The 17,425-nt window shown below is 28.0% G+C and overlaps 1 protein-coding gene across 17 annotated transcripts in view; it reads right to left on the reverse strand.

The window, feature by feature from the left end:
• Positions 1-17,425, reverse strand: part of LOC132931676 (voltage-dependent calcium channel type A subunit alpha-1) — a 225,082-nt gene that overhangs the window by 21,212 nt on the left and 186,445 nt on the right. For 9 of the 17 annotated variants that reach the window (XM_060997592.1, XM_060997594.1, XM_060997590.1 and 6 more), the window contains 15 exons: positions 16,823-17,035; positions 16,469-16,691; positions 16,151-16,355; positions 15,847-16,068; positions 15,687-15,787; positions 15,489-15,623; positions 15,220-15,409; positions 15,024-15,136; positions 14,177-14,437; positions 11,350-11,517; positions 10,661-10,862; positions 8,687-8,851; positions 7,661-7,771; positions 5,822-5,905; positions 4,693-4,776 (listed from right to left, as the gene is read on the reverse strand). In XM_060997592.1, coding sequence (XP_060853575.1) covers positions 4,693-4,776; positions 5,822-5,905; positions 7,661-7,771; positions 8,687-8,851; positions 10,661-10,862; positions 11,350-11,517; positions 14,177-14,437; positions 15,024-15,136; positions 15,220-15,409; positions 15,489-15,623; positions 15,687-15,787; positions 15,847-16,068; positions 16,151-16,355; positions 16,469-16,691; positions 16,823-17,035 — 2,477 coding nt within the window. Of the gene's footprint in view, positions 1-4,692; positions 4,777-5,821; positions 5,906-6,229; positions 6,341-7,660; positions 7,772-8,686; positions 8,852-10,660; positions 10,863-11,349; positions 11,518-14,176; positions 14,438-15,023; positions 15,137-15,219; positions 15,410-15,488; positions 15,624-15,686; positions 15,788-15,846; positions 16,069-16,150; positions 16,356-16,468; positions 16,692-16,822; positions 17,036-17,425 lie in introns of all 17 variants that reach the window. The other 8 variants (XM_060997597.1, XM_060997606.1, XM_060997605.1 and 5 more) reach the window with 5 other exon arrangements.

Here is a 17,425-nt window from a genome sequence, read left to right on the forward strand (position 1 = left end):
GCGCTGATAAAATAATATACAATATTACATTTATAATATAATATAGATAATTTAACCTAGATAATATTATATTTCATAAAACGGCGTATTTAAGCTCAACAAGATAATTATACACGTTTATGCACATCATCACACGAACTAGAGTGTATTCGAACGTGAAGCTCGGCGTTGGCGGAGGCAGCGGCATTGTATCGCATATACGACCCATTATTATTATATTATACATCTAGGATGATCCATTTACATGGCGATAGTTTTGGCGTAAGACCATACAAGAACATGATACATTATTTTTTTTAAATTAAAAAATAAGTGTTGCCAGTCAAACGAATCAATCCATAAATGTGAATAATAGATATTATATGTTTATATTATAATACTATGGAGTTTGTATGATTTGATACGTATAATAATAATAATAATAATAATATGTTTTCGTGATCAATATTATTATTATATTATTATAGGCGCGGTAATCGTGCGTAAAAGGCTTGGACATAAAAAAATAGTCTATAAATCATATCGCGCAATCCTATAATATTTTACAGTGATGTAATTGGGACTGGTAAAAGGGATGGCGATTAAGATTTTTCTTCACGACTCTTAAAAATTGTGTGGAGCGTGACATATAACATTAGTTTTTTTTTTAATTGATTTTTAACACAAATATTCAATTTTTATTTTAATCAGTATTAATCGCAATTTCATCAATATTATAAATACATAAAAGAACAACGTTTCATCTACCCTTAACATAATTCCCCTCACCATCCCTCTGACCAGACTCACTGATTACGCCACTGTACTTTAATACAGATCGCTGAACACTCAAGTTGTGCTCGGAACATATAATTAACATACCGCGCCATGGCTCATAATTATTATTATACAAGTTACTGTATCATTAAATGTATTTCTAATGCGCAAAGATTGTTCGAGATATTATAACGTCGTGATGATAGACGATGGTACAAATTAAAAACAAAAGTCTCAGCATCGCGTATCAGTAAAATAATAATGATAAATGGACGGCGCGCGGTGCGGCGCAATGAGTACAATATTTTACCACTTGGATATAAAATATCGAAATCAAATATAATATATTAATGTGCAAATATATACAATTGATATTCGGCACCAACCAAGTGGGCAGTAGCATTATATTCTGTAAAAGATAGATTTTAGTACGTCGCATCGCGGAAAAATAAATAAAAGTCAACGAAAAATCGAAAATGACACGCACAAAAAATCAATTTCACGGTGGCGAAGTGGTTAGTTTTTTGTATAAACGCGAAGAACGACAATAAAAAAAAATTGATATTAGCGCGCATAATACGTATATCAAAATTACATAAAAAAATATATAATAATATGATTTTCGCACAGAAAAATATATCTGTTCACGATAGTATCGTACGCCAAGCGTCAGCATCGAAATTGCAGCAGCGATGGCGGCGGCGATAATATAATATGAATTTTTGGTTAGCAGTGGCGGCGGCGATATCTCAACAATAATATAATAATATTATAGCATCAGCAACAGAACAATATATAAAATATTTTACACTTCGATATAACACATAACATACCATGATTTACGCAAGCTCGATGCGCGGCGGACGAGTTGTCCGTCCGTCGGTCGAATCGTTTTATACGATCATTTTATAATATAATAATAAATTAACACAATATAATAATATAATATATACATATACGCAGCGGACGCGGAGGATTTTGCGGCTGCAGCAATGTCGTGACCATTTCCAAGAACCCGCGGATCATTCGATAGTGCTGAACACGAACACTTAATATAATAATATAATATCGCGATCACAATAACTATAATACTTGCGTTACGATATTGATAATATCATGGGTAATATGTCGAATTTAAGGAGAAGGTACGTGTCCCTCCTCACTAGAAATTGCAATATGTAGTATAACTAGTATAAGTGAAATATATGAGTAATGAACTTGTAGAATATTATAATTTTTGGTAGGTGATTTTTATTTTCTAACATCACAATATATACCGCACCAGTGGCGTATATAGAAATTCATTACAGGGGGGGTTAAAAAAAATTTTCCATTCTTAAATTCCAATTAATTATACAATCAAAATCAAAGCCCGTACCAATCATACATTTTAAGGGGTTGAACCCCTACCCCCTATATATACCACTGTATGGTGCCGTCGGTGACCGGAGCTCCTAGAAAATTCGGTACGAACATTGCAGGCTGCTACGACCTCTACGTCTGGATTGCAAAAATATATACTCAATACCAGTGAAAACTATCGAAAATGGTGATGTCAAAATATATATATATATATATTTATAATATTTAACTATTCTAACAATATATTCCAACAAAAACTATACAAAATATTATTGTAATATAATATATTGGTGGTATACGTATAATTATAATATAATAATATAAATAAACGCGAAATAAAAATGTGTAAAAGAAAAAAAACCAAAATAAATGGATGAAAACGAAAAATAAAACCTTCGTCCACGTTCCGGATACTCGGGTTTTTGCTAATGAGATTTTAATATTTTACAGGCTTCGAAGTTGTTTACTAAACTTTTTTTTTTTTATTTGTATTTGTTTTCTATATAATATATGTACCTATAATTAAATTGCTACGAGAAATATTTCATGGTAAAATATCTAATTACAGTTTAATATCTAACTCTCTAATATCATTATTTTTATTATCCATACATAAAAAGGCTCAACAATTTAGAATATAATATACATTTTCTATTTATGGTAAGTGAATTAATATGAATATTATTTTTGAATTTGTGTATAAGACATATACTTAATTATTTTTATCGAACAAATGTATAAAGGTTTCATCGTTTAATAAATGATATTGTAGGTACCTAATTCGTTGTTGTTTTATAATTTTATATTCTATGATATATTGATATCAATGTACGTAATTTGTTATTAAACTATGTTCGGAACTTGTATGGACTATAACCTAATGCAATTTACTGATGCATTTAACTAATATTATGAATTTGTATACATCAGTAATAAAAAATAATTTATAAAAAATATATGTAAACTATAATAACATCGAAAAACAGCTAGCGAGCAGTTTAAAAAGCATAAAATATCCATCATACTATAAAAATGCAATAACTTGCAGAGGATATAACATTATGCATAAACCTAAGCACCGATATTGTACATGATTAGTTACATCGCATAATATAAGTCAGCCGTAGAAAACTCTAGGAAAGCTTCTGGCAAATGAACAAAAATAGAATATATTTATATACCTAACAATAATTTAATTTTTAACGAAAAATATAATAAACAGATGGAATAAAATTATTCTTCAAGCAATGAAACGTAATAATATCCTATCCAAAAAATGATTGTATTATATTTTAAGCGATTATATTATAAATTATAATTATTATTAGTATGTTAACATCAAAAACAGAAATCAAAATAAATATATTATATATTATAATATTTTCTATACTGTAATACCCATAATAGTATTATTATCTTCGAACGCTATATTGTGTTATATAATACTCTACAAACAATAATAGTGGTAACTACAGTTATTATTAATTTTTAGATTATTACTCTTTAAAAGTTAATATTATACTAATGCTATAATATAACAATATGCTAGCCATGGTGTGTTTCTATGTGTATTATAATATGTCACTACGATGATGAATAATTATTGTACTTTGGGTACCTACTATAATACTAATAATGCATTAAATTTAATAATATATTATATATTGATAAAAATAGTTATACAATAGTATAATAATATTAAATAGGTATATAAACTTCCATACTCACTACTTTTTTTCCTAAATATTGTTTTAATAATATAGGTATGGTCGAATATAATGTAGGATCAAACAAGTTATTTCATACTACTACATAGTATAAGTACGTAAAATACCTATAATATATTCAACAAATCAAAATAATAAATATTAATATTAAAAATAATATTGTAAATAAACTTCAAAAATCCGAGTAACCCTTAGTGGATTAATAATTGTTTTTAGTTTCCGTACACGACATAATAATATTAATAATGATAATATGCATTGGATTTGTTAGCAGAAATTAAACAAAAAATAAATAGTAACAGTCATTACAAAAAATGTATAAACGAAATATTATCACGATATTATCAGGTTATTAAATATATCAGAAACCTGGATCAACGTTTAAAATTGTAAGTTGTAAATTTCAAGTATGGGTTTTCAAATAATATTTAAAAAAAGAATAAAATAAAAATATTGAATATATTATTTCTAATATTAATTGTAAACAAATGTGGTGTTAAATATTACGATGTAAGTCGTTATAAACAATATTTATCCAGTTATTACGATTGTCGACAACTATTCTCTAAATAAGTGTCATAATAATAAGTGTATATATATATATATATTCGCTTGCTGCTTAATAAAGAGCAATTTGATAACCATTGTGTTGCATAGTAAATAAATATGTATATAATATATTTTTTTTGAAAAAAAAAACGAAATAAAAAATGAAAATCCATGTCCAAAAGACCAAAAAAAATAATAAAAAAAATACAAAAGACACATTCTTCAACAGTATACAAGTGCGGTCTACGTCGGATGCAACAAATTGGCGTACTCCTGATGTTTTAAATATAAAATTTACCTCCACAACTTCTCCGAACAGCAGTTTTGGTGCTTTGACTATATCTTTCTCGAACACAGTTCGGTACAGATATACGAGGCGTTCCTATACAAGAGTAAACATGTTACAAATTCCTGTCTGATGTATTTAGTTTTTATTTTTTAGATTTTTTTTTGATTTTTTTTTTCGTGCGAATTTTTGATAAGCTTTGATCTTAATTCAATGTCTGTTTAAATTATCGATACGATTAAATATCATTTCATATTCTCGAATACTAACCGTGTTTTTTCGTTTTATTTTTAATAACATTATTCTGGATCTATTATTTGTTTGATAAAAATATGATGTAAAGAAAATCTAAATTTATACCTGACTATCTTAACTGTATATTGTGTTTCGCAAACATCATGGCAAAATTGTATTGTATCTATAATCTGCATGTACGATTTTTTTGTTTATAGTTCCGACAAAAGCTACTAAACGGATTCGAAAAGCATTTCACAGGCAAACAAAAATTCTATACTTGGAAGGTTAATTTAGTATAATGTACCATTGAGGAATTAAATTGACAACCAGTTGGTTTACTATAATAATATTTCCGGGAGAAAAGGTTAATATCATGATTATATAAAGCGTGTGCAGCGATAGACAGAAATATTCACGTTGAAGGAAATTAAGCATAAAGTAATTGCTAAAAATAATATGAATTATACATAGGCCATGTAAATTTGGATTTTAAATAATAACAATCTATATGTCATATTTTGTCGCTTCATAAAATGGTTAGACCACTTGTTTCAGTTTTTATAATTTTTGCAGTAATACAAAAAAATCTATTTCTCCAAAGTTGGTATACTATAGCATTCTTATAACTTATAAGTTAAACACAATTTGATTAAAAAGTGTGATAGGTAGTTTTACCTCTTCAGTGACGATTTATATGTACTAATTATAAAATAATATAGTATTATTAACGTAGGAGAACAACGATAGACGAACACACTTGCATCCAAAACTTAATATTGTGAAAATAAAATACATAATTATATAATTATTAATTTATATATATATATATATATATATATATATATAAAAGAATACGTTTCTGCTAAAATGTTTATAAATTCGTACGTTGTTTAAAATATCTTACCCCAAATTCGATGACCAGCGCGTCCACGATACTTCCAATGACCGTAATAAAGTCGAAAATATTCCACGGATCTTTAAAAAAATTCTGAAAACCATTTCATTAAACAAACAATGTCTTTAAATTAGACATTTTTGTGTCTATATAGTATATATATTTTGTATTATTATTAAATTAAAATAATAATTATTATTAGTGTAAATTATACACGCATGCTTTCCATTGGAATTACTGTAGGAGACTGTGGTATAAGTATATTCGTAAAAGACGGTAAAAAAAAAAATAAATAAAAAAAGATTTATTAGGAACATTATTTTTTAAATCGTAGTATTATAATAATAAATATTTTTAATAATATTATTATATATTATTCAAAATTATAAGATTATAATTAATTATGAACAATGTTACCTTGCATCCGAATGCGATGAGTTTTAAGACACATTCTACCAGGAATAGCAGCGTCAATAAATGATTGAGGTTCAGTAGAACATTGTTAAGTAGATGCGATTCGCGATGGTGCTGCAGCCACGAAATAAACAACCAAATAAAAGCAACGTTTTAATTACACAGGCAACTAATTTAATAACTTCGGTTAATAATATTGTATCTAATAATAAAACTTTGGTAAGTACTGGTAAAAAAAAACAAATCTAATTTTTACAATCTATATAATATAATATAATAACATCCGATTGTGGTCTTTAAGTTTAAGCTAAAATCAAAAAAATAACAGAAGTAATATATTTTTTTTTTACCATTCATTCTGAAAAAAAATCTATAGTTTAATATTATCAAACTATTATTATATTATCATGTGTGTTATTTCGGACGAAATTTAGAAATATCAATCTATAACGAATCCAAACTATAATCATAATAATAATATACCTAACTATAATAATATTATCTTGTGTACAATTTTATAACTGTGTATTGGATATGTGTAATGTAATACCGTGGTGATGATAATATTATATGTACTATTACTATTGTATTTATTATTCCATATGAAGAAATGCTGAATCCAAATCATGGCTGGACATAAGACGGTGTGATAAACAACAAAGACCAAGCGCGCGCCATATTTCGTTGCTTACAACGAATGAGTAGGTAGGAGGTATACACAATAATAATAATACAATATTTAATCCTAAATTTAATGGCATTAGAAATTAATTGGAAAAACAAATAGACAATTAAAGTAGTTTTGGCATGCGAAATAATACTTAAAACGCAAGACACAAGCGGACATAAAGGTATCAAATAAACACACGCACACGAACACACAAAAACAAACCATGCTTGTTCGTGTATAGAAAGAAAAATCACTTTAATATTAGGTAGTATGTGTCTATAAAACTCACGTCATAGTTTAATGTTGTAATCCATAAGACCACTTACCTTACACACGCTGTAGGATATGTCTGTATCGTATAATATCATAAATATCAGAATATGTACATTTTAGTATTGTACACATAATTTCGGTAGGTAGGTAGTTAATTTTTAATATAAATTTTTAGGTTTATTTCCGGATTTAGGGTCTGTAAGATTAATAAGTACGATTAAACGAATTTTTATTTGGAGGAGCAAATTCAATGGAAAGCACGTGACGGTTATAGTTCATAATAATAATAATATTTTTAAACCAAAATTCGTAAAATGATTTAAAACAAAAATAATTTAGCATACAAAAATTAAAATTATTATAAACGTGAAATGACGGTAAATAATATAATATATATATTTAACTATATAGTGATAAATTTTTATTTAATTCTAGACAATATCTATAATATTAATCGAATGGTTACTACTACTTGGCACGTGTTCTCTTACCCTGACTCCAAACGCCAAAATTTTGAGCACGCACTCAATGGTAAACATGCCAGTAAACACCATGTTCATGTAATGTAGAGCAGTCTTGTAGGATTTTTTTTGTTGATAAAACTATAAAAATGAATAAAAAAAACAATGATCAACCATTATAGTGAAAAAAAAATAATAACAAAAGAAAGAAAGAAAGAAAGAAAGAAAGAAGAGCATATAGTTCTGATAGCCAACTAAATATAAAAAAATAACACTTCACAAATGTTATACATTAATACTTTATTATTAACCTTTTTTTGTCGTATGGAATTGATAAAATAAATAATTTTCATTTGATAAAAATTACTCGAAAATATTTATTTAAATAAAATATAGTAATTAATTAGTTGAGAATAAAATGAAAAAAAAATATATAAGATAAATCAATATACAAGGTAGCAATGCGTTTAATCAAATAAATGTGATATATTTTATTAGTTCATTTTTTTTTTTTTATTATTATTATAATTAAACGCTGAAAGCAAAAGTTATGCGGAATAATTGAAAAAAAGATAAATAAGCAATCTGAAAAAAAATAAATTTTTAAAAAATTAAAACCATTATGTGTGTATATCCACAGCAAATAGGAGTGATCAGCTTAAGCAAATTGTACATGCAATAAAATATGTAGATTATAATTATTTCAAAAAGTCCATAAACTTAACTCCTATATTTGTGATAAGTACAAACGATAAGCTAGCGAACAAAACGTGTAGTAATTATTATAATACTGTTGTAACGATATGGTCAACAGTTCATAAGTAGTTTCAGATTTTTTTCTTCAATTATTTTCAAATATAGACGGTGTAGAAGTATAATAAATGGTGTTAAGCGCGTAAATGTACTCTCGTTGGAATCGATAATAATAATAGTAATAATCGAGTTCAGAAAACATCCAATGATATACAAATATTACAAAAACGGCATTTATCCTATACATTTATATTATATACACCGTTATGACGAAACGCGTTCAACAACACCGACGAGACTTACCTTCATCATAAGTAACAGCGTGTTCAAGACGATCAGTATCATGATAAAATATTCAAACGGCGTCGACACTACCAGACGCCATATCTTGTATTTCATACTGTTCCTGTCTTTTGGCATGTACCTCTCCAGCGGCCTCGCTTGTATGGTAAAATCAATACATGATTTCTGAAACAGACGTGATTAGATATCATGATTTACATTAATACCATGATCGGTTGATATGGGAATTAATGTGGTGATTAGTTGGCAGGTAATTGGATGAAATTTGTATACACCTCTCTTCACAGGACATACCCATAGCCGTGAAATGAAACATTCTTATTTTTATTTTACACTTGATCAAATTATATCTAGATTAAACATTCGATTCAACCAAGAAAGTCTTAAATTAATCAAATGGGGTTGGGAATTTAGTTAATCTTGAGTCTACAGAAGAAGATATTTTATATTTTAAAACTTTATTAGACATTTATGTTAAGGAAATAAAATTACTAAAAAACATGGCTCACTAAAACATTAAAAGAAACATCAACAAAAAAAATTTACGTTTGGATAAATGGCTCAATAGAGAGATCAGTCAACTATTTTTTAAAAATATTTTAATTGTTCTTAAGTCATTCGTTACTATTCCTGTTAAATAAAAACTGTGGCAGTGAACGGACCTTTTCTAAACTCAGTGTTATTAAAACCAAGCTACGATCCACAATCAACCGATTAGATGCTTTTTTATGTTTATCAAACAAGAAGAAACAGGGAACATCAACTATGATGAGCTCATTAAAGAATTTAAACATTTAATTAAAATAAATCGTAGAATTATCTTATAAAGTATAACAATTACATTTTTTTTATTTAATAGCATAATAATTGTATGTAATAATGTATATAAATATAAATTATATAATGAATAATTTAAAATAATAAATAAATATTAATGTTAATTGACAATTTTTAATACTATACGTTATGTTTAAAGTTTTTGAATTGTTTTATTAGATTATACTTAATTAAAATCAATATTGATGAATTGTATGTGTGAAATAATGAAAAATGATTGTTTACATTTTCCAGTCACCAATAAAAGATGAGTCACTTCGAAGTTTGTATTGAAAATTTCTATAATTTTTTTCTTGTATGGCCGTTCCAAGGAGGGGGTGTGGGTAGTCAGATTGAATTTAGTCATACCTAACTCAGAAGTCTGCGCATACCGTTTTAAACAGTCTCCCGAATAGATTTTTTTTTTATCCAGAACAAACCTATGTTTTTAAAAGTTCATAAAGATGTGCTTATTTTGAAATCTATCATATTTATAATTTTATATAGACAATGAAGAAAAATTGAAAATTTGATACTACAGATATATTATGCATTTGTGAACACCATGGGTATACAGAGAATGGTGGCGCGAAAAGACATTTGAAATTATTGAATTAACACAATATATTGTAATATATGAGTTCGTCACAAACAATGGTTAATAATAATAACGTATAAACGTAAATTTTTTATACATTTTAGTCTATAAAAAAAAATAAAAACTAGCTGTGCATTATATACGATTATTTAAAAACATAATATGATTAACGCGATAATATGATAACTTATAGTCTATAGATCAAAGTTAAGTCTAATCATATTATTGTGTATTTTTATTTTGTCCAAACTAAATTTTCTTATACGTCGAATATACCTGGGAAATATTAAATTTTTACATAAAATATAATTATTTGCTTGTTCAAAACCAATCAAATAATATTATACCTTTTTAAATTTTTTACTTACCAGGACAGAAATCTCAAACATTAATTACAGGTCTTAAAGTGGCTTATAATCAAACTTCCGTATTTTGTACTTTTAAAAAATTTTTTGTGAAATTAATAGATAAAAGTTTAGTTCTTTATAAATCATTTAAAATATTCAGGAAAGCCTACCTTAACCTACCCCAAGTAGGTACTATTACAAGATACTTCGTACCTGGTTTTTGTCAATTTCACCGTCTTGTAGTTCGGCTTCTCCCTGTTCTTGAAACGTAATAATGATCAACGCGACGAATATGTTGACGAAGAAGAAAGGAAACACGATAAAATAAATTATGTAGAACAACGACCTCTCGATGTGGTAATTCGGTATGGGTCCGTGGTCCTCTTCCGTGGCCGCTATCGAATTTTGCAACACTCTGTCGGAAACAAAAATAATTCTCATCAGTCTTTCTTATAATTTATTTCTATGAAAAAATATATGAACTGCGACTGGTATTATTTATAACTAGTGCAAGAACTTTTTTTTGTGTAAATATTTTATATCTTGTATTTTTAAACTTTCAAGGCTTGTGACTTAGTTCAAAATTTGCTATTTAGTAACATTCCGCTAGAAAATTATTGAATTTGTGATCGCGCTATTCCCAAGGACGAATCAATCAAATAATAATATTAACTATACAATCCTTAATTTCAAAGTTCACTAATATATTTTTTTTTACCAGGAATAAGTGTTTCTTATGGCGGCCATCAATAACTATATTATTTAAATCTATTTTTAATTTTATTATCGTATTGCAAAATAGTGAAATTATTATAAATTAATTTAATAAAATAGTAACGAAAATGCTCAAAAGTCCTTGCTTAGTTTATAATAATTCGCATCACAATTGAGTATGCACGCACTGGGGCCATCCTTCGCCCGTTTGGACGGCAAACAGTGTCAACATAGCCACGGCCACGTTGTCGTAGTAGAAATCCTGTTTATCCCATTTCCTCTTTTCTGAAGTCGGTATGAACTTTTGTGAATTCACGTCTTCCGTATCACCAGCCTCGTATTTGAAATAATAACCCCTAAAAATTAAGGATGACTAAAGTTATTACACCATTTCCCATCCTCAAAATATCGAACGCACAAAAATGTATCAATACTATAGACGACCGACTTGGAACCGATCAAATGGCTATTTATCATAGTTTTATTTTATTCATTTTGATAAAATATACATAATATTATTTTTGTTCATTTATCGAATTTATAACTCTAATCGTGTATGTTTAAACTGTTAAAAGTACTGAATATTTCCATACTAGTCGCTAGTTTGTTTTCATCATTAAAAAATGTAGGTTCACATTTCTTGTTTGCAAAAAAATAATAAATTCAATTTTAATTATTAAAATGTCTTAAAATAAAAAGCGCAAAATTGATATTGAATGCTGTGTTTTCAATAATAAATATAAAAATTGTAACATATTTTATATTTTTTAAAAGTCTATTAAAATACAACTTTCGTTTTTTTATACCTATAAAAATTTTTAAATCTTATAAAATGGTCACGGGCGGTGGTTGGTATATTTTGGCGAGCCGCGAGTTGGGCACGCCTGGTATATACTAACTCTTATTATTATTTATTTTTTGAATTTTTGTTCAATGTAGTCTATTATATTCTGTAAGATATGTATTGTATTATGTACAAAGATAAATTTATTTGCAAATAAATAAAATAATAATAATAATATAAATTATTATAACACGTTCATTCATGAATACCAAATTGAAAAAAATAAATGAAATATAAAATATGATCTATTATTTTTGTTATCGAAATCTACAAAAAAAAAAAAAATTCTAAAAATATTCGGAATACTTTTTATGAAGTATTCCAAATACTTAAGGAATACTTACTATCATCATAAAGACAAGTATGCAAATATGTATTTTGATATTTTTAAAAAGTATTTTACCCAAGTTTCTATTCTACTAAATCTATTGACGAAAATGAATATAAAAATAGGCCGGTAATTGCGGATTTGTAGAATGGTCTTCCATTTTACACCTTCGATTTTAAATAGTAGATAGATTTATAATAGTAATGATATTTGATCCTGTATTGCTTGTCTAAGAAATATTAAATAATGAAAGTGAATTTTTCTTGTCCGAAACTGATACATGTAAACCAAACATATTATGTATAACACATTAATTTGGATTGGTTTGATTAAATATAAAATACAGGTTTAAAATGATATCTTATAATAATTTTTTTTTCTACAATTAACTATATTTATTTTCTTACTAATGACAACCAAAAAGCATTCGTTTTTGTCGAGCCTATAATCACTGCATGAGATTCTCTTTAATATGCAAAATTTAAAAAATTGGTATCGATATACACACATCTTTCTCTATAGGTTTATAATCTATGTACCAAATTTTTGGTGTTTCCTAATTGCGTGTGAAAATAATTATCTAGATAAAGTTACGTGCGTAGTTTTTTTAGCGATTGAATCTATAGTTGCATTTGGATTAGTCAACAAACTAACCAAGTTAATCGGTCAAATTTCAAAAAATTGAAAATGCAGTATAAATTCAGTATAAAATTTACCTTAAACACAATACACATATTATAAACAAATAAATAGATTATTTTGTTCAAATTAAAATGAGTCTATAACTAGATAAAATAGTACCTATTTGTATAAGATATTTCATATTTATTACATTCTTTTTATGCATGCCTATCTTTGAATATTGTTATTTAAACATTTATTAAAACGAAATATATAGCCATTAATTATACATCATTTTTATTTTTTTTATTTTACATTACACTAACTTTCATTTTTTTATCTTTTGTCGTTTAACCCATAATTTCTCAAACCATTTTAGTCTCGCGACTAACCCCAAAAAGAGTATAAAATATGCCCAATCATTTCGTGACTTCTTTTTATATCTATACTAAGTATAAATCTTATTATTAATATTTTAAGCATTTTTTTTTTTGTTCAATAAAAAAGTTCGTTTTGTAAATAGGTGTTTTTGACTTACACGATCGCGATCGTAACCCACCTGGGGTCATTATATATTACACTAACTTCTATTTTTTATCGTTTGTTGTTTAACCTATCTGGATGCTAACTGACTATCAAAAATTACAAAAGGTAATTAAATGTTCTATAGATCGTTATAAACTAATCTTTCTTCATTTCCCGGAGAAAACCCTAAGATACAGTATACTAAAGTTAATAGTTATATTTACACTAGTACTTTTACGGTCTATTATATACAAGTAAACGAAAACCAGTCGTCTACTAATATTTTTACGCACGCAACTCCGCTCTGTCACAAAAAAACTGCATACACAACTCGGTTGTAGACCGAAACTGCTTATTTTTTGGACACGCAATTCGGATACAGCTTAAACTTTATGACCACAAGTTCGATTTAGACTTAAGGACTATGGTATACAAACACGTAGACATCGTATTTTATCAAAATAAATATTCTATATACATGAACATATATACATATAAATTAAAATAGATTTTTCAGCGTATGTGATAGCTAATAATAAAGCATAATATTTGGTAATAACATTAACCTTTCAAATAAGAAATTTCAGTCATTTTTTCAGCTTCAAATTGTTTTAAGGAGTCAGTATCTAGTATTTTATTTGTTTTATAAATTTTTGATTAGACGCAGCGTTAACACAATATGCATCATTCTACTCACTGGCATGTATCATTAATGGACTTGCTGCTATCGTTACAGTAGAAGAATTTTCCGTGAAACAGCTGAACGGCAATGACGGCAAAGATGAAATGAAACAGTATATACACAATCAGTATATTGATTACGTTCTTCAGCGAATTCACCACGCAGTCGAAAACCGCTTTGAGCTTGGGTACGCGTTTGATGGTCTTCAACGGCCGTAATACTCGCAGCACACGGAGTGATTTGATGGTTGACAGGTTTGTACCAACGGAACCGCCACTGTAACGAAAATGCGTGGGCTCACGGTCACAAAAATATAACAAAGACTCACAGGACTATCTTCTAGTAATAGGTTGGTACAATACGACTCGATAGCTAAGATTCCATAAGTCACAGGTCGATAATTTTATAAAAAAAAAAATCAGTTTTTTAAAACACTGTCATTTATCACTCTTGTTCTATTTAGTTTTTATTATCTATGGACATTGGATTTGGTTGTAAATTTATAAAATTTATTTTAGGTACTTATGGTTATACATAGTTTTAGTTACTTTATTAGTACACGAATGCACTTAAAATACTATTTATTTTTGGTTGTTTAATATCAATGTATTATTATTAGCTCACAAAACATTTTGATATTCGAGCATGAAAAGTACATGATAGACATTTTTTTATTTTTAATAACAACTAAAAGTTTCGGAATTGTTATAAATGTTAGTGGTTTTAGACTTATATAATATTGTGTGAAATGATTAAATCGATTTGGAAATCCTATGGAATCTAAAAAAAACAGTTTTAAGAAAAATTTGATCAAGTCAACTTTTGGATTCTTAGCCATCGGATTTATTGATTGATACATTACCCCTTTTGGAATATGAATGACGCAAATGCGCAGATGACTACCACCGCGTCCATTATATTCCAAAACTCTCTAAGATACGAACCGGGATGTAAAATCACTCCCAAATCGATTATCTGCAACAATATACATGAGTAGAGTTAGTTCTTTTCTTGTAGAGAAACGGATTTTTGTTTTGCATGTGTCCTTTTGCTCTTACCTTCAGTATCATTTCTATGGCAAAAATCACTGTGAATACGTTGTCGACTACGTCCAAATAATTGTTCCAATCTGAATCATCGTTAATTGGATCTTCAGCGGCTAATGCCACGCTGCTCAGTATGATAATGAGCATAATAAAAAAATCGAAATATCTTAAATTAACGATCCAATGGGCAGCTCTTCTAATACTATTAACATTCAAAACAATACGAGCATTAAGTGTAAGAACATAATTAAAACAATTTACACAGCATCCTTTAAAATTACCCGTTGGTAGGTGACAGTAAAAACATTGACGAATACGGTAGCATAGGTTTTGGGCCTTCGTCTTCTTCTTCCTCTTCTACTTTGCTGTCAGGCTCATCCGAATGATGTTTTCGGTGGTGTCTGATAAGTGAAACACTTCGAATTATTTCATAAATTAATGTCAAAAACACTCATGAACATGGTTATCAAATGTTTTACCTGGAATTTTGCGATGGCGATGTTGGTATCATTTCCATCTTGGACGGGTCAGTACTCATCTGTAATGCTTCCATTTCTTTCTCAAGTTCTTGTTGTTGTTTCTATACAATATTCCAGTGTGGATAATAGTTCTTATTTTTTTTTTACCACTAACACTTACCTCTTTATCCTCTTCTTCTTGTTCTTCCTCGGCAGCTGTTAGTTCTTGCGCGTTTGCTAAATTATCAACGGCAATAGCCAAAAACACGTTCAACAGTGTATAATTACCAAACAATACTAAGATGATGAAGTATAGAGCATATATCATCCCTCCACCTTGAGTCTGGGCTTGACTTCTGATGCCTTGGTACATGACTTCATTCCAATCTTCACCCGTTAGAATCTAAGAATGATATTAATAATATTTATAATAATAGTGTTAATAATAACAGCGATATAATGTAGTTTTTAAATGATTGACTAACCTGAAACACGGTTAACAGAGCTATTGGAAATGTGTTGAAATTTGTAGGGGGCGTTCCTTCCTCAAAATTAAACTGTCCGCCGAACAACTGCATACCGAGCAGTGCAAATATTAGTATGAATAAGAACAATAGGAAAAGCAACGATATGATTGATCTCATGGAGTTGAGTAACGATATCACGAGGTTTCTCAACGAAGACCAATACCTAAGATGAAACGACAAGACATTACGAGGATGTAGTATGTATGATAAAACTTTAAAAGTGATGTACTTACAACTACGTAAAATAATAATTACATTTAAAAACATGATATTTACTTTGTCACTTTGAATATTCGTAATAATCGAAGTGCTCTCAGCACGGATAGACCGAAGGAACCACCTTTGACGGCAGACCAAACGACTTCGAATATGGAACCCATGATTACGACGCAATCGAAACGGTTGAATGCGGAATCAAAGTATATTCGTATTCCAAGCGCGTACATCTTGATGAACATTTCAGCCATGAAGAGCATGAGGAATACGTACTCAGAATAAACTGTCATTTTCAAAATCGTAATAATTAATTAATATACTATACAAATTATGAAGAGTATAGATTTTTAAAAAAATGCTGCTGTTAGTTATGATAACATGAAAAAAAAATGTTAAATCAATGCAAAGTCTTACAGACAAAATTCGTTATGTATTCTGGTTGTTTGTGATGTTCGATGGCCACGAACACTGTATTAAAAAACACTAATACGATGACGAACCAATAGAACCATTGCGCTTTTACCATGCGTCTGATCCAAAACCTAAATCGTTTTTCTGCTCTCCACATGGAAGCACAAACGCCTTTTTTTCGCATTCGGTCTTTGAACGTTGGCGTACGTGGAAAACCTGGGAATTAATAAGATTAATTTTAAAAATTATGTCAAAACGTTACTGAGCTATATATACTATTTTGTCTACCGATAAACTCGTTATAATAAAACACCAATGACTAACCGGCAGCGGTTATATGTATGAAAGCACTTCGTTTAAATAAATATTATTTTTTTCATAGTTATTTATTAATTATAATAATAATAATAATAATAATAATAAAATTATTATGATTATTGTGAATGATAAAAAAATTGAGAGGTGATAACGAAAAGTGAATAATAAAAATTATAATAAAAAAATACAATAACTTTTATCATGATATTACACACAACTATACAAGTAGTTTATACAAATATGTTGTTCATTATTCATACGTTTAATACAGTTAATCACTAAAAATAA

The sequence above is a fragment of the Rhopalosiphum padi genome, chromosome 1 (assembly GCF_020882245.1).
Source record: "Rhopalosiphum padi isolate XX-2018 chromosome 1, ASM2088224v1, whole genome shotgun sequence".
NCBI lineage: Eukaryota > Metazoa > Arthropoda > Insecta > Hemiptera > Aphididae > Rhopalosiphum > Rhopalosiphum padi.